At 39.4% G+C, this 21,711-nt stretch overlaps 2 protein-coding genes across 2 annotated transcripts in view; both read right to left on the reverse strand.

Annotated features, from left to right (window-relative positions):
- Nucleotides 1-9,583, reverse strand: part of LOC121632102 (myosin-16) — an 88,327-nt gene extending 78,744 nt beyond the window's left edge. Inside the window, exon 1 of the mRNA XM_041973284.1 lies at nt 9,384-9,583. Within this exon, the coding sequence (XP_041829218.1) occupies nt 9,384-9,467 (84 nt within the window). The 5' untranslated portion in view covers nt 9,468-9,583. The remainder of the gene's footprint in view (nt 1-9,383) is intronic.
- A 7,482-nt stretch (nt 9,584-17,065) lies between these two features.
- On the reverse strand, nt 17,066-20,922 carry pts (6-pyruvoyltetrahydropterin synthase). Its single transcript, XM_041973301.1, has 6 exons — nt 20,729-20,922; nt 19,713-19,792; nt 19,595-19,617; nt 19,433-19,489; nt 18,213-18,283; nt 17,066-18,138 (listed from the first exon to the last, which is right to left on the reverse strand). Exons 1-6 carry the CDS (start codon nt 20,818-20,820, stop codon nt 18,015-18,017), a joined length of 447 nt encoding a protein of 148 aa, XP_041829235.1. The 5' UTR covers nt 20,821-20,922; the 3' UTR covers nt 17,066-18,014.
- Nucleotides 20,923-21,711: the final 789 nt, after the last annotated feature.

A 21,711-nucleotide genomic window follows, 5' to 3' on the forward strand; every position in this document is an offset into this window, starting at 1 on the left:
AACATCACCCTGGAACTACTTTTTACACCATGCTGAATACCACCCCGGAACTACTTTTTACACTGTGCTGAACGTCATCCCGGAATTACTTTTTACACCGTGCTGAACGTCATCCCGGAATTACTTTTTACACCATGCTGAACGTCATCCCGGAATTACTTTTTACACCGTGCTGAACGTCACCCTGGAACTACTTTTTACACTGTGCTGAACATCACCATGGAACTACTTTTTACACCATGCTGAACGTCACCCTGGAACTACTTTTTACACCGTGCTGAACGTCACCCTGGAACTACTTTTTACACTGTGCTGAACACCACCCTGGAACTACTTTTTACAGATGTCTTGCTGCCATTTGATTGACTATCACCTCATATTTTCCATAAAATGATAAAATGTCTCAGTTTCATCATCTGATATGTTGTTTATGTTTTATTGAAAATAAAATATGAGTTGATGAGATTTGGAAATCATTGCATTTTATTTTTATTACCATTTACACAGCGTCATAACTTTTTTGGATTGGAGAGGTAACTGATCACAAGATCTTTTGGTAATCAAATTTACATAATGGAATTATAGTCTGTATATTTAAAAAAAAAAAAGAAAGAAAGAAAAAAAAAAAAAAACTTTCTTCCTCCTCTGGAAAGGAACATGCCACTCATATAGACTCTTCCCAAAGTCAAACATTTATACATTTACCCTAAAGCCAGGAAACAGCATGGTGCCTCACAGCACAGTGAATAAAAAACAGTCTCTACTTGCTCGCTCAATAAAACGATGGCAAATGGTCAACACAGCAGTGAAAACCCATCAAAACAAGCTCAAACCCAGCTCCTGCCTCAGAGCCAGCATCTTCCTCTCTGCTAGGGTGTCATTATCCACTTAATTTTCTCCTCACCTGTAACAATCCGGTTCAAAATTCCTTATCAAGCAGAATCTCAGGCTTAATCTCCAACTAAATGAGTTCCTAAAGTGCCCTATTTTTTGTTTTATCTTTTTTTAAAAACTTAAAGGAAGAATAGAACGGAGGAGAATCATAAAAGGTGGAGATGCAGCAGACTTACAGCTCGGTATTTAGTGGCCACCTCATTGTTTTCCTTGGTGAGCTGGCCATTCTGCTCTTCCAGCTCCCGGACCCTGGACAGGAGCTGGTCACTCTGCTCTATGGCTTTCTTCAGCTCCTCTCTCTCCCTCATCCCTGCCTCCTCTGTTTGAGCGCGAGGCAACGACTGAGATCTGAGCTGCATCAGCACTCACACACATGCATAGATTCACACACACACTTATTTTTCAGCTCAGCCAGCCGGCTCTCTGACTGACTGAGTCTCTCCCACTTTTCTTCTCTTCTGTCTGCAGTCTGAACGGACATCTCCACTTCATCTCTCTCCATACAGCTTTACTTTGCTCCTAAAAATAATATACACCCTGTCAAAAGTTTGGACTAAAGGAAAAGAAAGAGAGAAAGGGACAGAGCATAAGATAAAACAAGAGTTAACATCAGACTGACTTTTACTGGCTGGGGAGATCCTAGAGAAGAGAAAGGATGCAAGGGTTAGCTGTTGTTAGAGAATCTGCCAAAGTTCAGTGGTGCAGCTTTAAGTATTAAAGGGAGCCTTAGATCTACAAAACTCTCACCAGGTTCAGAGCTCTTTGTGTGGTTTAATTCCTCTCTCTCATCAAGGCCGTTAAAGCGACCAGTCTTTGACTCAGACCTGATCACTGCATGGTACGAAGGCCGGAGGTCAAAGGTAGAGTTCAGCCAGAAGCCGAGATGTTGCTGGTATGTTGGCGGCACTTTATTTGTAGTCTGAGTCATTCCACCTATCAGCAGCATGTCAGCTGTCCAGACCTCACTGAACCGGGTCTGAACAGACCTTTGTCGACTCCTGGAGATCAATCTACCCTGTTTTTCCATCAGAAAGTGCTTGCTTTAGGTTATCTCTACATTTACTTGGTTATTCCAGTAAAATCATACAAGATTTTTCCATCTTTTCACACCATTTCATGCGTCTTATTAATCTGTTGGATCACATCTGGAAGCAAACTAGCTGAACACATGAACTAAAACTTTGTGTTAAGAAGACAAAGGATGAAGTGTGCTGGTTTTTGAGCCAAATCAGGTTAAAAGTATCTTACAAACACATTAGTATTTGCACAAAAATACAAGGTTTCTATGGAGCTAATGTACATGTCCTGCTCAGTTTACTGCTTAATGTAGTTTCCTGTTAGCAACAGCTGCTACTCAGGCAGGCAACACCAGCAGTTTTTACCTTGAAAGCTTATAAAATGACTCAGAGTTAAATAAAAAGGGCCGCTTTGGAATTTGCAGTGAATACAGTCACATCCACGTCACTCTGCATCCACACATCTTGAATCTGTGTGTGTGATCTGCTGTGCGGTAATACAAATACAGTCCTCTTTAGCACTTGAAACAGCAACAAAATGATAACAAAACACAACAAGCTTGATTTAAAGACATTTGGCAACTTTATCAGATCCACCTTGCTAGTACCGGGTTGGACCCCCTTTCCCCCCCAGAACTGCCTTAATTTTTGGTCTGATAGATCCAACAAGGTGGTGGAAATATTGACATGACAGCATCACACAGTTGCTGCAGGTTTATTACCAAGTTAGTAAATAATTCAACCTTTTTAATAGAATATTTTACATAAAATTGTTAGAGCATTTTTATAGAATAGCAAAAAATAACAAAATAAAATAAATTAAAGCCTAATAAGATTAAAAATAAAGCATCACTCTAAAACAAGATTATTGGTGTAATTTCTGTGAATGGAAAACGGGTTGGATGAGAGGGTTTAAGCCAACATCCTGCAATCATTCAGGACTTTTGCAGAAGTCTGTATCTAGTTCTGTTTTAGCGTCTGTCTTTCTATCTCTCTCACGAGGAAAGAATAAAAGGTGATTATTTTTGCACCTGATTTAGACTCCATACTGGATGTAGTCTCCTCTAGGGCAGATTGGGTTCGCAGCAATGATCAAACCAGATTAAAAGATGTTTTTTTTTAACTGAAAACAGAAGTCAACGTACCTTACTAAGCTGTTCAGATACATTTTAGGTAGTACTTTCAAACCCATTGGATATGTGGTGCACATCCCAGCTGCACAACAGCATGAACTTACATTTCAAGCCAAAACCTCCTTTATATTCAATCCACTCCCAACAAGATCTTACAAGAAGTTTTGGCATAACATTCAAAGTGAGAAAACAAAAAAAAGTGGATCTGGAAAAATAGTTGTGAGCTTATTTTCCATGGAGAGATTTGAAGAAGGGTTTAAAAGGGAAAGCAGCATTGCAGACGTACAAAATACACAAAGAAAAACCTGTTGCAGCTTGAGCGCTGATCTCTGGAAAAGACCTGTCATTAGCTCCCCTTTCTGGGCCCTGACAGCCCAGAAAGGGGAGCTAATGCTTATCTCCTAAAGCTGACAAACCCAGCCGCACGAGGAAACGTGCTATCATGTTCCTGAAGTGTGTGCCTGTAATTGTTGTGTTGTCTAAATAAGATTTAGGACATGGGTGTCATGAGCATTAGCCAGCTGACACACCTGAACTTCCTTTTCCTTGTTTGAACACACAATGCATTAGCCTGTCAGTGCAGGATTTACCAGCACATTCAACATCAATCTGCATGCTAATGCTAAAAAATAAAAAAGAAACACCAGAGGAAGATCGGCGTGACACTTCAATGGTTCACCTTTAGTGTGATCACAGGGCTCTTGTGCTCTTTTTTTAAAATTTGTCACAGCGCAGTCTTCATATTCCTGATGAATGCATGTTACGCTTGTTTTGACTTGAAACTCAGAGGTGTTCCTGCATCTCTTGTCCCAGTAAAACCAACTTACAACCAGTCTGCCTGACTCACAGCGCTGAAGAAAAGCTGTTGCTAATCACACATCTGTTCAAAACAGTAAATACAAGACACTTTTTTTCCCCAACTCCTGACATAGCTAGTCTCAGTGAAGGTAACCGGGATATCAACGCCACAACCTCTGAAGCCTTGTTTATTTTAACAGCTGTTCACCATTTTGTCACCATTCACATCTATTGAAAAGCTTCTGGTTGCAGCCTGCATATGATTGCAGTCGAATTTCTCTGGGCTCAAACATTGAATAAGCCAAATTACTATAGAAAAAAGAACTGAAAACATAATTCCAACATCTGGAATCTGCCTTAAGGCTTGGGACCAGGAAAATGTATGTTTCTGTCCAAAGCAGTCCTGCTGTGGAGAAAGAAATCCTCACACTGCTTGGAGTGTATAAAAGTTAGAGGGTGAGAGATTTCCAGTTTGGTTTAGTGTGCTGGCCAGCTGGGAGTGCAGAATATGAAAGATGGTCTTTTAGTTTCAGTGATCAGGGAAAAAGCCATTGGAAACTTCAGTTAACTTGGTTTTTGCTTGGTTATTCATTGGGTATTTTGAAAATTGGTGCCACAGTAATAAATAAAAAAACACACAATATTAATATCTTTCTTATTGCTTCCATCTCTTTTGTGTTATCTAACAAAAACTAATTACAATTGTTTGATGGCTTTTTTTTTTTTTTTTTTTTTTTTTTAAATTTAACCAAACAGATGTTCACTCACCGTCCACTTTATCAGGACAACCTTTTTAGTACTGGGTTGAACCCCTTTTTTCTCCAGAAGTACTTTAATTCTTGGTCAGAGGTTTTCTCCATATTGACATGACAGCATCACACAGTTGCTGCAGGTTTGTCGGCTGCATCCATGATGAGAATCTCCGGTTCCACCACATCCCAAAGCTGCTCTACTGGACTGAGATCTGGTGGCTGTGGAGGCCGTTGGAGTCCAGTGAACTCATCGTCATGCTCTAGAAAGCAGGTGGAGATGATCTGAGCTTTGTGACATGGTGCATCATCCTGCTGGAAGTAGCATCAGAAGATGCTCCACTGTGTTTTTTTTTAAATAAATTTTCTTGTATGAACACAGTTATTATAAACTGGATTACTGTGGATTTGTTTCAACTGGATTAATCAAGTGAAGTTAACGTTCAGACCCAACCAGAAAGTAGCAAAAGAGTTTTTTAATCTTGTTTACTGGACATGCCTCAGGAATCATAAAAAGCCGTTTTCATGTTGGTCTTGAACATGTGAATGAAGTTACAACACAGGAGTTGCATGTACCCCCTTCCAGCCTCCATGCAAACATTTTGTGGCTGACTAAAGAAAACTTTGGAGAAGGAAGTTTGCTCGGAAGCGGAAAGGCTCAAATCACCTGTATCTCCCTTTTCTTGTAGGGCATTACTTCCAACATTATGAGTTGTATTTACGGGTATGAACACATGACCTATATGGTGTGTTGAATTGAAAACTTATTGAAACAGCTGCTGTTTCTTTCCTCACCTGTCACGGAGCAGGTTGAACTGTTCTGGTCTGTAGGAACCAACCCTGGATCTGGTTTTGGGTATCTCATGAATCACTCACGTGTATTCTCCCTGCTTCTTTTCCATTTGTCTGCAAACTGCTCCCAGATGTAGGGCCTGCAGGGTGAAGCCCTGGCCTCTGGCTGAACTCTAGATCCAGGTCATGGAGGAAGGCACCGTCAGCCTTTGATCACTGTAGCACCTCACAGTTCACCCACACTTATGTGGTCGGCTGACTCTGGGTCAGCTCCTTTCATACCAGCTCATAAATCATATCAATGATTTGACTGATGTCATGTAATTACACTGGACAGATAACTGTTGATATGAACTGAAATGATAAAGCACTGGGTTTGCTGTCTTCACTGCCAGTTATTATCGGCTTGTTGGGACTGATTGAAATAACTGAGATGGCTGGATCGCAGCTTCAGGAGGATTAAAGGGAGCATTAGCTGCAGTTACATTGAAGTGAGAAGACCAAAACATGGTATTATCTGGATATGAACCTGATTCCACCCCATTCTGTGTGAAAAGCACATAGAGGCACAAAGAATTCCCTCAGACCCTGACGGCCCACATGGAGTTTTATCAAAGATGGAAACCATACAGCTTTTCATCTTTCCTAGTGGATCCAGCTGTTTATTGTGAGTCCTGCAGGTGTGTGCAGGTGAGAAAATACAGACATCAGATTGGCTTTTATCTGCTGAAAAAGTCGATGTGGCAAACGTCATCATTTTATCAGTGATGAACAAGTTAGTTAACTTAGTTATTAACACTGATTATCAACAAAAGTGTGACATTACACTACTCGAGATGTAATTATTATTTAGCTCCACAGGCAACTTTAAACCTACATGTTGTAGCTTCTTAACACTTCATCACTGTCTTTAAATTGTTGTTATTGTTGTAAAATGTCCTTGAGGGTCTTAAAAGGTGCTGACAAAAAAAAAAAAGAAAAAAAAAAAGATTATGTCATCAGAAAAGTAAATTCTGGTTTAAATTGCATAAAGGACAAAAATCAACCATCCAGGAGCATCTAGCTCATCCTGGCTTACTGCACACTGTTCTCCAGAAATTAATAATTCAGCTGCATTCTGTGACACTCTAAATAACAGTGAAGCTCTAATGTAGCTGTAATTGGAGCTAACATGGGGCAGCCCGAGTCTTTTGGGGACCCATGCAGAATGTGGTGGTCTAAGGCAGAGATACCCAACCACCGGGCCGAGGACAGTTCAAATGTTGCTTCAGAGCTTCCATGAACAGGGAGAAAAAGCCAAAGTTGAGACACCAAAAGGATCAGAGTTCCAGCAAAACGAAAGCTGCATTTAAGAGAAAATATCAAGACTATTTAAAATACGGGTTCATCGCAATAAGTGACTCACACACTCCACACACTCTCTGTGTAATATGTGGCGACCTGCTAGCTAGTGGAGCCATGGAGCTTCAAAACTTATTCGCCACATGGAGACCAAGAACCCTGCATTAAAAGACAAGCCCTTGGCATTTTTTGAAAGGAAAAGAATGTGAATATGAAGGAGAGAAACAATTATAAAAACCACTACTTCTACAAGTGTGTCTGGACTCAAAGCATCTTTCTTAGTAGCTAACCGCATTGCTAAAGCCAAGAAGCCCTTTGCTGTTGGTGAAGAGTTGATTTTACCTGCTGTTAAGGACAGTTGCAGTGAAATTTTTGGAGAAACCAAAAAAGGTATCAAACATTCTTCTTTCAGCTAGCACCATAACAAGATGAAGTGATGAAATAGCAGAGGACATGGCGGCATAGTTGTTAGAAATGATTAATGAGTCACTGTGCTACACTACCGATGTTAAAAACAAGGCAACGGTGCTCGTCTTTGTGCGATGTATTTTTTAGGAAGATGTTTATGAGGATTTGTTATATGCGCTGTTTCTGCCAGCCAACACCACAGCTGCAGAATTATTCAAGTCTTTGAATGATTACATATCAGGAAGACTTCACTGGTGGATTTGTTGGGGCGTGCATGGATGGAGCGGATGCCATGACCGGACGGCTTTCTGGGATCACAACGCGGATCAAGGAGGTTGCTTCCGAATGTGAGTCCACGCACTGTTTTATTGTTAGTGAAATGCTGGCAAGCCGAAAAATGTCACTGTGTGTTCTGCAAGATGTGGTTAAAGTCATAACCACATCAAAGCATATGCCCCAAACTCACGCCTGATCGAGCTGAACTGTGGGGAGATGGATGCAGAACATCTTCTGTACACAGAAGTGAGATGGCTTCCCAAAGGCAGATCGCTGGCTAGAGTTTTTATTTACAAGAGCCACTCCAGAGATTTCTTTCACACAGTCATCACTGGCAACACATTTCAATACCGCAGGATGGGTCACAAAACTTGCTTACCTGTGTTACATATTCAACCTGCTCAACAAGCTTAAAGGTCCCATATTATACATTTCTTCAACAATTTCATACAGGTGTCAGAGGTCCAACAACATTGTATTCAAAGGGTATTACCCCCAATCCAGCCTTGGCCCTTATTTTCAGCCATTCACAAAGTAGCCTAAGTGAGCTCTACTGAGACCAGGATGTTTCTGTGTCTGAACCTTTAAATGTTCATGAGTGGTGCCTGTCCACACCCCTATCTGGGAGAGGATCTGGCTTTCGCTGGCACCCGCTCGGTAATTTTAGAGGGCAGGCTCAGATAGTCATGGAGCCAGGTTTAATGACAGTATCCACTACCGGGTAGAGCGGTTATTTACCTTTGTGAGGTCACAAAGGGAAAGATCTCAGACTCACCCGTTTGAGCACACATTTACTAAAAAGTGGAGTAAGTAGGTGAGAGAGGAGACAGAATTTTCTCATTTTTGTGCCTCATATACAGGCTATGAGGACACAGATGACTGTTAGAAAACATTTAGAAAGTGAAATTTCCATAATATGGAACCTTTAATCTCTCACTACAATGACCACTAAAAACAGTGGTCATTTCCCCTGCAGATAAGGTTGCTGTATTTGCTGGTTTATGTATTTTATTCTAAAAAACAATTTAGCCAAAAATTGCAGGATTTTAAGGGGTTAATGACTTTTTCTCCAATCTGAAAATGGAAATTCGGATTTATGGTTTGACATGAAATGTACCACCCTCCACCATCACAAAAGAAGTCCATGTAAGCAGCCATTCTTTAGATGTGCCTCTAAAAGCCTAAACAAAACAAACAACAGTGAAGAGTGAGGTTAATCAAACCAGTTGACTGGTTTAAGAATCTGTGAGGTGCTGTTTTACCAAACGTGGCTAATTCATCACAAGTCATGGAGAGACTGAACCTAAAGAGATCCAATACCAGCAGTCATCCAGTCATCCAGTCTACCAGTCTACCAGTTTGGTGTGGTGGTCTGAGCTTGGTTTAGCATGTGCTAGTGTGAGCTCTCAGGTTGTATATCGTCGTCTACTTAGTAAAGAACAGTAAATATGTTGGAAAAAACCAAACCTTTAAATGAAATAAATAACTCACGATGTACCACATTTTGGACACATTTGGCTTTTTCTCATCTGAACCTAAACATGCCAGCATATGAAATCCACTGTGGGGGAGTCTTCACAATCTCTGATGCTTGTCTATGTTTGTATTTCTCAGCAATGTGTGTGAAAGCATTAATGTGTGGAAAGACGTCTGGCATTAGCAATGACTTAAAACCAGTTCATTACCAGCTGCAACAGTAACTATAGTAATCAAGAAATGTAGAAAATGTCAAAAAAGAAGCAACAAATCAAGAAATACAGATACACTGATATCATTACAGATCCAGTACACTCTGACGCCCCCTGCTGAATCAATAACTCCTGCTTTCTAAAGGCCTGCAGAGAGGAGGAGCCCTGCAACATGCCTGAAGGCAAAGGCACAAGCACACTCTGACAAAAGCTGCTACTGCAAGAGGATCAACTGAAGGAGAATAAAAGGATAATATAGTGTCAGGAGAAGAAGAGTTGGTTTCTTACATGTGCCAGGAGTCTGCTGTGCAGAGCAATGGTGGGTCTGTACTGGTGGAAGTCAGTCTGGATCACACACACTCTCTTGTCCATCCTCACAGCTCACAGCCTCCCATGCTGTCTTCACCCAAACGGGCTCCGGGAGGGAAGTGAAGCATGTGCGAGTGTGGGTGCTCTCTTGAGGCTGATCGGAGGTTTGGGAGTGTGTGTGTGTGTGTGAGAGAGAGTGTGTTATGCCTGCTACCTGACCCTGAGAAGAGATAGAGGGAGGGAGGGATGGAGGGAGAGAGGGAGGTGACAAGCAAGCCTACAAAACAACACGTAACTCGCCTCAACTTCCACTATGTAATTAAGTAAGTAAAACTTTATTCACATAGCACCTCTTAAGATATAAAACCACAAAGTGCTTCACAAGAGCCAACAATGCATAAAAACAAAAGAAATTAATAAAAGCAGATTTTAAAAGATGTGTTTTTAACTGGCTTTTAAAAGCGACCACAGAGTCCACCAATCACAAGTCCAAAGGAAGAGATTCCAGAGTCTGGGGGCCACTGAACAGTCCTCAGCTTTGTACAGGGCCCCATCAGCCGGCCCGGATCACAGGACCTTATTGTGTAGTTTAACAACACGCTGAACTGGGCAACATTGCCATCACAAATACGGCTAACATGACAAACATGTAATATTATGTACTGCTTTGAATGGGATCAGCAGCAAAGATATTTTCACCAACTGTTTTTGAAAAAAGAATGGATTTAATCTAAAATATCTAGTAAGGCTTGCATAATATAAACAGCACATAAAATAAAGATTATGACAGAAGAAACTGTCCAACAACAATTTAGTCACAATTCCCAGAAGTGAAAGTACAACCCCATTTCTAAAAATGTACTCCGGCTTCCTCCCACCTCCCAAAGACATGCATGTTAGGTTAATTTATTACTCTAAATTCTCCCTACAAGTGTGTGTGTGTGTGTGTGTGTGTGTGTGTGTGTGAATGGTTGTTTGTCCCCTATGTGTTGGCCCTGTGATGGACTGGTGACCTGTCCAGGGTGTACCTGCCTCTCACCTGGTAATGCTGGGATAGGCTCCAGCTTACCCGCGACCCGTAATGGACCAAGTGGTTCAGAAGAGAATGAATGAATGAATGTATATATATATATGTATATATATATATATATACATATATATATATATATATATATATATGTATGTGTGTTTATGTGTGTGCGTATAAATTCAGGCCTGAATGTCTAAACCTAAGAAATGGTGTACGTGATGGGAACACCAAGTCATTATATCTGAATGTGTACGTGTGTCCAAACTTTTGACTGGTGCTGTATGTTTTTAGGAGCAAAGTGAAGCTGTATGGAGAGAGGTGAGGTGGAGATGGTCGTGAGAGAAATAGCTTGAAGTCTTGTTACCTTGTGTTACCGTGCTAGCCTTTGCAAATAAGCAGAAAACATTAGGTATACAAGCTCTTAACATGAAAAAACAGCATCTTTTTCCAAAAATTTTGTGCATTTGATTGACTATAGTGGCCTTAGAGAAGTGAAAAAGTTTTATATATAACAGTTATCGTGTAAATCAGATAAAGTCAAAGTAATAAAATATCATTGTGCAACCAATGTTTTGGTTGCACAACTTCATTTTTTTTTTTTAGCTATAGCTATTCATGTGGAATTAACAGTTCTCAATGAGGCTAAATCAAATAATGAGGTACTTCAAACCCATCATTCAGGACCTAATCTCACTGCTGCTGAAGAACTGTGGCATCCTTTCTGGAGACAAGAGGAAATCATGCACAAAATGGTATGTTTACCTTGCTACAAATGAAAAATGATGGTAGAGGGTAATTTATCTTGTTTCATCCTGTGGGTATGAAAGCAGCAGGTTATTGAAGTATTTAATTAGTCTGGCAGTGGAAACTTTGGGTTTTACCGGCTTATTGTTTGACAGGATCAGATGACAGTCTGTTTCTGGCTCGTGTTTTGCAGAGCGGCAAGTTGAGCGGATGTCAGCATGTGTGCAGAGTTCAAGAATTTGACCTCTTGCTCATGAAAAATGTACTGTATGTCAAAGTCAATTTATGCTTCACCTGAATATACAGTGCACTGTAGGCTGTAACTCAAGTTTCATTTGGAGTTTAGGCTTAAATTAGTGGGATCAAATAAAATTACAGCAATCTCGGAGCATAGCTTCTGACTTTTTCCTCTTTTTTTTATATTATGGCTCACAGCTGTGATTCACTCTGAGGTCGTCATCAAGCCAAAGATGTGATAGATGACTTTAATCCTCTTATTAGACATTATTGTACCACAAACATTGATAGTTTCAGCAAATATTGTCTAAGGATTTTATCAACTGAGATTTTGTATTGTTGTGTGCAGAAAGAAAGCTTTAGACCTTCTTTTTTTTGTTTGGGCTCTGAAGCTGTGCATATTAGCCAAATTGGTCTTCTCACCCATGATCACTGATTTCCTGCCAGTTTTTCTCACAACACAAAGCAATGACCCACTCTAAAAGCAGAAAGTATTACAGATGATTTTTAATCCTCCACAAGATGAATATTATGTTTATTTGCTTATTTTAATCACGTGATTTCTGTAGATTCATGTACTTCCAGCATATGAAGTGACAAGAAGTTGTCAGAGTATTTATACATTCTAGATGTGAGTTCATAAAAACATTTAGATTAAGACAAATCCAGTACTGTGTACCATCACGTAAGTACGTATTTTGGTGTTTTTAAAAGGTTGTTGTTATATGTGTACTCTTCATAGGAGCCAAGTCTATGTTGTTTTCTTCATAGAGTTTGTAAGGACATCCTGGTGAAAGAAAAAACAAAACAAAACAAAACAAAAAAAACTCATTAGATTAAGGTTTTGTCCACATGGCACCAAAGCCGGTTCAGATGTGAAAACGGTGGTGAAAAGTAGGAGAAAGGCTTCAACATCCCCATGAAACCGCTGTAGTACCTACTACAAGGCTGTGGGAGGCGCTACGATGATTAAAGCGTAACACTCCAGAGCTAGAACAAGATGTAGCGCATGTGCAGATAATGACATATCTGCTTGCTCCTGCTGTTGATGGTACAGTAGTGTATTACTGTGTTGTAACAGCCGTGCATCTTGGTGCTAAAGCTGTATACAAGCCAGGACTGTCTGGAGCAGCACCACAACACGGCTGGTCACGGACGCCATGTTTGGTGTGTGTTCATCACACTGATGTCATATCCTCTAGTGGTGCAGTTACGCTGTCCTCACAGTACCACAGACGGTAGAGGTTTCAAACCGATCCACCTTGGTACCTGGTTTCAGACATGAGTTGCCAAATTTGTGGAGTTTATCAAAAATATTACCATAAATTTGAAGAGTGTAAATAAAATGACAAGAATGGCGACAATATAGGAGGTCAGTATTTACTTCCTTCTGAATCACAGCAGAAAAAAGCAGCTGTATCGTAGATGTATTTAAGGCTTAAACTAAGCATGCTGTGTCTTCCATCATTAGTACAAACGCATAGCTTTAATTTCTGAGGATGTGCACAAACTACGCTTCAAGTAAAGGCAAAATGCACAAGGCAGCCATGACAATCATGTATGTGTTTTTAAAAGTAAGCTGTGAGTTTGTTTTGGTGAAAGCTTTTCTAGGCACAAGAGAAATTCCTAAGTTTCACCATTTTATGCTGCTGTAGAATTTGCTAGAATGCCATATAAAAAAATTTAAAAAAAGGCCAAATAAGTTTGTTGACATGTCCAAAATGTAGTAAAAGACAGTGTATCCCTACGGTTTTTCTTTTATTTAGGTCATTGTTCATGTGAGATGGCTGTATGACGGAAACAGTAAAAATATATATATATACACTACCGTTCAAAAGTTTGGGGTCACTTCCCTATTGAATCCCATGGCAAAGTGACCCCAAACTTTTGAACGGTAGTGTATATAAATAAATAAATAGTGCACCAGTGATATTTGCTTTATATGAAGGTCTGTGGGTTAGCACTTTTCACCATCCCCTTTGTGGTGAAATGAATCTAGAGTTGTGGAAAATGCACTCAAACTGGGACATAGCTTGGTAATATGCCAATGATTCCAAACTCAAATTCTATCTGTTGTGGGTAAACAGTCAGGAAAACTTACTAACTGCACATTTTTAGAGCTGAGGAGCCAGCAAACATTCATGTACAGTTATATTTGTGGTTACATTCTGCATAAAAACCAGAGATTAAATTTATCTGTATTGCTGCAGGCTAAAAACACAGTTCTGACTGCTCCTGTCACCACATAAAAGCAAACTTAATTTAGGATCATAAACACCAGTAAAAAACACTTTTCCATGATGCAGCAACATAATGACTGGCTTTTATCTGGTAATGGTAGTCATCCAGATACTTTTTTGTTGTCACAGTGCAATTATAGTTTGATTTGTTGTGTATCAACTCACTGCTTTTATAATTCATCTGTTGGCTGACTTACTCACAGATCTGGGATCAGCTAATCAGTACTGGGGGAGGAAAAACAGATTTTCTGATCTAGTATCTCAGTTAGGAGGTGATGCTTCAGCAGTCTCTGTCTTGCACCGGCTTGTTCGTGGCAGGTCGTCTGCCCGTGCATGACACATGTTTATGGAATTTGATTAATTAAAGGTCTGAGCTGGCAGCTGAATCTTGACATAAAGATTACAACTCTTGTACACACAGAAGGGGCCCTTGTTATAAACCATGTATGTGCAGCCGGTGACATTTCCCTCATTCTGTGGTCTAAATTCAGAGGCATTAAAACGGTTGCATGAAAAGCTGCTCAGCAAACAGAAACATTAAGGTTAAAGAACAAGGTTGAGGAAGCTTATCAGAATTTGTTAAAAGCACACCCCTTGTGTGTGAAATACATAGCACCAGTTAGCTTAAAGCTAGGCTAATTGGTCCTACATACTGCATCAGTTTGTAACCAGTTACAACAGCACAATTTTAAGGTTATTTAGCTAGAAAAGGGGACTTGTTATATGTGTTGTTGTCATATGTGTATATGTGTGTTGAGGCTGTTTCTCAATGGAAAAGACTTGAATGCATAAGCTTGGTGCTTTGGCTCATGAGGGATTTATCAACATTTCATTCTTACTAACATAAGTACGACTGGCCTGCATTCGTTTGATAAATATATATAGTTTTTGTACTTAAGAACATTGTAAATTTTATGAGTAAGATGGAATTTAGAGCAATTTCTGTGAAGGGGTGATAAATGCGGGTCCTGGTCTTTTGTTGGTGGAAGCTTCGGGGCAGATTGAGATTGGAGGTAAGACACAGGAGAAAAAATCCAGTCAGTTTTGCAATAAAACATGTTATTCTAGTTTTTTGTGCAGGCTTGTAATCACTAATTACTTCACTAACCTTGATATAAGAATGCATGACGAGCTGGAAAATAAAGTCTTGTATGACACCACTTGTAATTTTCTAATACGAAAATGAGAGGATGGTGCATGGACACGAACTGCTGGAGATTTAAGAGACGATGGCGTTTTAAAATCCCACTGATTTACATGGTTTTGTCAGGCTGAAACCAACTCCTACAGACAGGCTGCTTCTGAAACGCTCGCAGACATAAATCTGCATTAAAGATGGAACGAAATGTCAAAGCCAGAGTGTGGTGCAGCTGCATCCAGTGGAATCCAGTAAAAACACGAAGAAAGAGAGATACAAAATAGAAGCTGGGCAGACTGGACAGGCAAATAAAATCAGGTCAGAAACTTTTTAAAGCTTCACAATCAGAGAAACCTGCAGAAAAGTCCATTGTTTTCAAATTCTGAGCCTATCAATGTGGAGCTGAAGACTCGTCAGACCAGGCAAGGTGTTTCCAGTAAAATAAATGAAATATGTTTAGCTGTGTCAGGAAGACAGAGCGTCTGCCTGCTGCTGTGGAGCTACAGCAGCTTTACGTACTGTAGCAGAGAAAACGGACTTCATATATCACACAATCTGTTTCCTCAGGATGGGATTTATGTGTATTAACAGCTGAGAAATATGTTGAGTGGTGGTGATCTGAAGAACACATTTTTATTTATGAGGCCAAACTATGACATAAATAACTCTGCCTAGCTTGTGTGTCCATTTAATTTTTTTTAATGCAGATTGTGCCTAAATCCTGCACCTGAATCCTTGTTCTTCAGAAGTGATGTCGCCCTCTAGTGGTTAAATACAACCAATGCCTCAGGTTTGAATCCACCATGTAGATCTCTAGATATGATTTTCATGAGAATGAAGGTTGCAAATGCAAATTAAATTATTTTCAGTGTATTCACTGACTAATTTAACTCTGTTCAGGTAAAAAATTAACATTTGATATTTGATTCCTGCAACACACTCAAAAAAAGTTGGGATAGAGGGAAAGAAAGGCACAAACAATACTAGAATATAACCCCAAGTCAGAAAAAAGTGTACATAGTGTGGAATATTCATAAAAAAATCCCACTTACATTTACACTGACTTCTATTTCAGAGCAGACAGTGAGAACTAAACCTATATCCTGTTTTGTTATTTTAAACAGATGATTGTATTCAAGATTTGGCTCAAAAGAACCCATTAAGTCAGTCTTAGAGGTGCAAAGTAGGAACAGGGTCTCCAGTTTTCCAACAAATGTGTGAGAAAACATTGGACCTCAGTCCAACAAATAAGCTTTACTTCTGCACTTGAATGTTTTCTCAATAAACTCAGGAGAACTCATGAACACCTCAGTCCTGACATGTTGGAATAAACGAACATTTATCTGATGTTCAGCTTATCATAATATAATAAATTAGTTATAAATTGAGTACACATGTTAATGCACATGGAGTTCATCGAAAATTGTGGCATCAGATAATATTTCCACCCTTTTTCTGTGGTAAATGAGGGTAGATTTATTTGCAAAAACTACCCTGATAGAAGGCACATTTGGGCCTAATCCAGGCTATGTTTGGCTTAGTTACGGCCCTGCAACGTGCGGCGTGAAGTCAGTTGGCCTGGACAGAAGTCTAGCAAACATATGGAGCCTGAACGCCATGTCAGAGCCAAATATGGGCCAAACAGAACTGCAGATAAACATTATCTGCTGTCTGGGTGATGACTACCTATTTGATGCTTTAGTCTACCAAGAGTGGTTCTCATGGACCTTTGTGATCATCTGGAGTCATACACAATGATTCAACCCTTTTATGGATATCTTTGGATCATTACCAGGAAATTATGGAGCTCACACATCTTCTCAGCTGAGGAGGAAACCATCAGTCACCAGTCAAGACCAAAGAGGAACAGTTCAGTTTTCCAGAGAATTTTCTAAGAAGATACTAATAAACGAGGCCCATGATCCTCAAAAGATTGGAAGAAAATTTGCATATTTCTCCCTCTACAATCCAGAGGAATTTTAGAGAGCTGGACATACGGCACCGCAGCACCAACCACCACTTATCAACAGCTGATGAGGATGAGGGATTCCTGTGGACAGCAGCTTCAAATATCAGGTCAGAAATGAAAATCCTACTTGAATATGAAGTGGATATTTTTATACAAGTCAGTAACAGCAGGGAAATAAACTTTAAAACGTTATCTACATTCACAACAGACCAGCAAGAGTTGGATGAAGCCTGAAATCCAATCTGGAAGAAAGTCATGTTGAATCTTTAAACGGACACTCAAAACCAATGAAAGATTATCCACTGACTTCTAAAAAGACTTTATTGGAAATAAATCCACAATTTCTCCACTGCTGCACAAAGATGTCTAACATAATAAACAACACATCAGGATTTCTGTGGTTCAGACCCAGGAAACATGGATAAAGAGCACGTGACGGGGCTGAGATGTGGCTCTGAACCATTCCCAAGAAGTTCCAAGATTTTTTTAAATGTTTTAATTTAAAATATTTTAAACAGATTTAAATTAGAAACAAATAACATTAGAAAAGAACTTTTTATTATGTAACAACTTTGGTAAATAAGCCACTGTGTTGTTTCCAGAACAAGAGCAATTTATATCTATTTGTACGAATAATTCTTCTACACAGGACAATGGTTGTATTTGTATTTGCACCTGTCAGCCACCGTATCAATCCACACCAGGAGCGTGTCAGGTGCACAGGAAAAAGTTGCAGGATAGTAGATCTCAAGGACCGGACTTGCGCTGGACCAACTCCAGTCGTCTAGATCTTGTAAGGACATTTAGAACATTTAGAAACACTAAAACCGGTTTCATCTACTTGGCCGTGTAGATGCACCACATCGGGGAACTGAACTGACGGGTTTTTCTTTTGTTGGATAACTTACGGATCAATGCCATCACATGATTGAATCCCAGCCACACAAAAAGCTATTGGCTGCCAGCTAGTAGACGAAAGGCATCTGAGATGGTTGCCATGTCCAACTGTAATTACATATTATCCATTCAAACCATTTCAACCTTCCACCTCCAGCAGCGATGCCTGCATTGTTGTAAGGGTTGATAACGTCACATGGATTTCGTATATAAACCTTGGAATGAAAGAGTAATAAAGTGATCTTAGTTTTAATGTGTTGAATCTGAGTAACCGGAGTTACCTGAAGGTATATAAACAGCGATTAACGGCACTTCCTGAGTAACTACCGCAAACACACATTCAGCTCTTGCACGTTTACTCCCCTCGATACACAACAATGTTTTTATCGGTCTCATGAATCCTGATCTCGTAGAGCAGGTTGGCGGGAAGGATCTTCACCATGTTGTCCCAAATGTAAACAGCCACGTTTTCTGTTGTACTGGAAAGCAAAGAGAAGAAACCGTGAAGACGAGCGCTGTCAGAAGAAAAGAAGCAGTCTGGAACGCTACACACCTGACAACACTGGAGAAGTACGGGACGTCCTTATCCAGGTTTTTATGGTCCAGAGGAATCATGATTACTTCCTGTGTGAGGGGGAATCAGTGAGTAGAAGCAACATTTAAAGCTCTCCAAACTACTCATGAATGTATTTTCCTACTTTTTTAACAAAGCATTCATCTCTGTTAAGACAAACTTTGTATAGATATTAGATATTTAGCTTTTTGCCTTAAAAATGATATTTTTAAGGAAAACGGAAATATAAGGAAAAGGTTGAAGGTCAGATGTCTAACAGCAACATTAAAGGTTTATGGGAAGGAATGAGAACTATTACCGAGTATGGGAACAGTAACTCTGGCTGGTGCAGTAGTTCATGTAAATGAGGCTAACCAGTTCTTTGCCAGGTCTGATGATGTTAATGATTCTGCTTCTCATGAGAGCCTCTGGTCGGGTCTTAAACACAACAGCTCCAGATACTACGCATCTGTTGTACTTTTAATCCAACATTTATTCTTATTTTATTAGTTTTTATACTATCAGACTGCACTTTGAGAAAGTTGTGTTGTTTAAATGTGCTTTAAAAATTAACTTAACCTTGATGTACATTTTATTTTATTTTTTGCCACAGAGAGTATTTAGTACCGTTAATTTACAGAGTTTACGTGCATTTTAAACTAGCACACATTTTAACATCCTAACGTTGCTAAAGGCCAGAGAATCAGCTAAATAACACCTACAAGCTGGTTCAGGCAGCCGACTCAAACTTTACGGCTGCTTCAATAAGGAAATCTTTCACAGTTCAGGGATGATTTTGAAAGGCTAAATGAGAATAATTAATCTTAGTTGTGAATCTTAAAATAACGGCTTTAATTGTGTCTGTTTTTGGCTGCATCAGAACATCCTCCCGCTGAAGTTTCTTGGTGAAAGTCAAATAGCGTAGTTGGACTCATCCTCCAACAGAACTGACTGGATAGGATGGTGCAGCTATACGAAGTTAATAACTACCATTGTGCTGTTGTCTGTGGAACTTTCAGTTTTAGAATTCATCAAAAATTAACCTGAATGTGTTTTATAGCACACAGTGCTGGCCAGTTGAGCCCCTTCAACATCTGAAAAGAGCTTATGAACATAGTGGGTATTAGGCAGCTAAAAAGGTTATGTTTACTGAGTGCTAGCAGAAATAAAATACTTTTCCTCAAATTTATAAAAAGACAGCAAGTTTAGGATACTCTTACCTCTATACACTTCTTTAAGTCTGTCAGGTTCATAACCATACCCGTTACACGATCAATCTGCAAATGTACATATAGGATTACAAGGATTAAAGTACAACTAATGTAGGTCAGGTCATCTGGGACAACGTTTTCCTTGACGAATAAGAATGACCTGATACTCACCTTTCCTCGTACAGTTACCTCCACTGTAAAATGAAATGAGAACACAGACTGAATAAGAGACCTCAGAAACAGAAGCGTCACAGTTCAACATTAGTAATGTGGAATTAGCAGAACAAACCTGTGTAGTTGTGTCCATGACCGTTGGGGTTGTTGCATTTCCCGTAGACTTTCTTATTCTCCTCATCACTCAGGTGAATACTGAAACATGAAAAACAACAGCCATTGAAACCTTGTGTACTTTGTCTCTCCCACTACTTATATAATTTCTGAATCCCTGATTTTACAAATCAAACATACAAAAAAAAAAAAAAAAAAAAAAAAAGAGCCAGGGGTTTATTGACCGATGTTGCCTTCAGGCACGTCTCGTACAAAACTTTCAGCAGATATTAATGATGCAGCTTGGCTGTTCACTCCTACAAACAAACCTAAACATACTAATGAAAACTATTTTGGTGACTAAATTTAAGGATTAAGTTGTGGTTACAGTTCTTTTTTTTTTTTAAATAAAATGGCAAATACTGTAATAATAATTAGCCCAGATTAACAGACTATAAGAATTAAGTTAAAGTAAAGAGTTCAACATTGTAAGAAGTTAAACTAGAAACTCAAATTTATATTGGATATTATCAACACGGTCAAATTTGGTAAGCTAAATTAATTACGTCTTTTTTTCTTTTTGTTGTTTGTTTGCTTTTTACTTTTTCGTTGGCATTTCCTGTTTTCGGTAATTATTTCGAGTGCACGTGAAAGCAGCATTAGATTGTGGCTGATGTAAACCTCCGACAAACTAAAAATCTCACAAAACTTAAGATTAAATTACTAGTATTAGTCTATTTAAGTGTAAAATAGTAGCATAGACTAGGTTTTCCACCTCGCTTCATTGCTGTTTTGGATTGTTTACGCTGCGGTTCCTGTTCGTCGTTGACTTCTGTTCGGTGCAGCGCGAGCTTCCACGTAAAACCCACCACATTTAATTTATATTCACATTTTCGTGATGGAAACGACTGCAAGCACGCTGTTTAATTTCATCTCCCGCTGCTAGGCGGCTGTTAGCTCCTTTCGGCGTAAACCACAACCGCGTCTGTTCAGTAAGTTCTCCGCCTCTCATCAAGCACCAGGCGGACGGTGAGGTACCTGTGGAGTCGGTGACAGGCGCTGAAGCTCTGGACTCGGGTGATGTATCCCACGCGCTCCGCTGCGTTGTTACTCATAGAGGAATCGGTCATGGTCAATAAAAAAGAAGCAAAGAAGGGATGAAGAATAAACCGCTGATGCTAAACAGACACGATTTAAAACCATCAGGCTACTACCAAAGCTCCGCCTCCAGTGAATCACGCGGTTCGCGATTGGCTCGAATCAGGGCGTAACTACAGGTCACATGTCCCACACGCGCAGGAAAAAGCTTCAGGCTGAATTAAACATTGGAAAAGGTCCTCTGTTGATTGTATGTCTTCAGTGTGGTTTCTTCTGGTTTTCTCCCATATTTTAACTCAAGCTGGAGAAAATCTGATAAAACTCAGAAGATTTTGAAAAAGAAAAGAAGAAATGACAACTTTTGCACTATTATCTATCTATCTATCTATCTATCTATCTATCTATCTATCTATCTAGCTAGCTAGCTAGCTAGCTAGCTAGCTAGCTAGCTAGCTCTCCATCCATCCATCCATCCATCCATCCATCTATCTATCTATCTATCTATCTATCTATCTATCTAGCTAGCTATCCATCCATCCATCCATCCATCCATCCATCCATCCATCTATCTATCTATCTATCTATCTATCTATCTATCTATCTATCTATCTATCTATCTATCTATCTATCTATCTATCTATCTATCTATCTATCTATCACCAGTACATACTTTGAATTTAAGGGGGTGTACTATTATGTACTTTGATAAACTGCTTCAGCTTTATTTATTTATTTGTTTAATTATTTATGTTTAATTTATGTTGTTTTTTTTACTATATTAATTTTGTTTTAAAATAATTACACATCGATCCAGGCTAAATAACAGGCACAAGTGATCTAATTTGAAGCAAATTAATCAGCATTTATTAAAAAAAAAAAGTAATTTGGTTTGTTGTTGTTAAGGAAATCTTATATTCTCATCA

The sequence above is a fragment of the Melanotaenia boesemani genome, chromosome 21 (assembly GCF_017639745.1).
Source record: "Melanotaenia boesemani isolate fMelBoe1 chromosome 21, fMelBoe1.pri, whole genome shotgun sequence".
Classification (NCBI taxonomy): Eukaryota; Metazoa; Chordata; class Actinopteri; order Atheriniformes; family Melanotaeniidae; genus Melanotaenia; species Melanotaenia boesemani.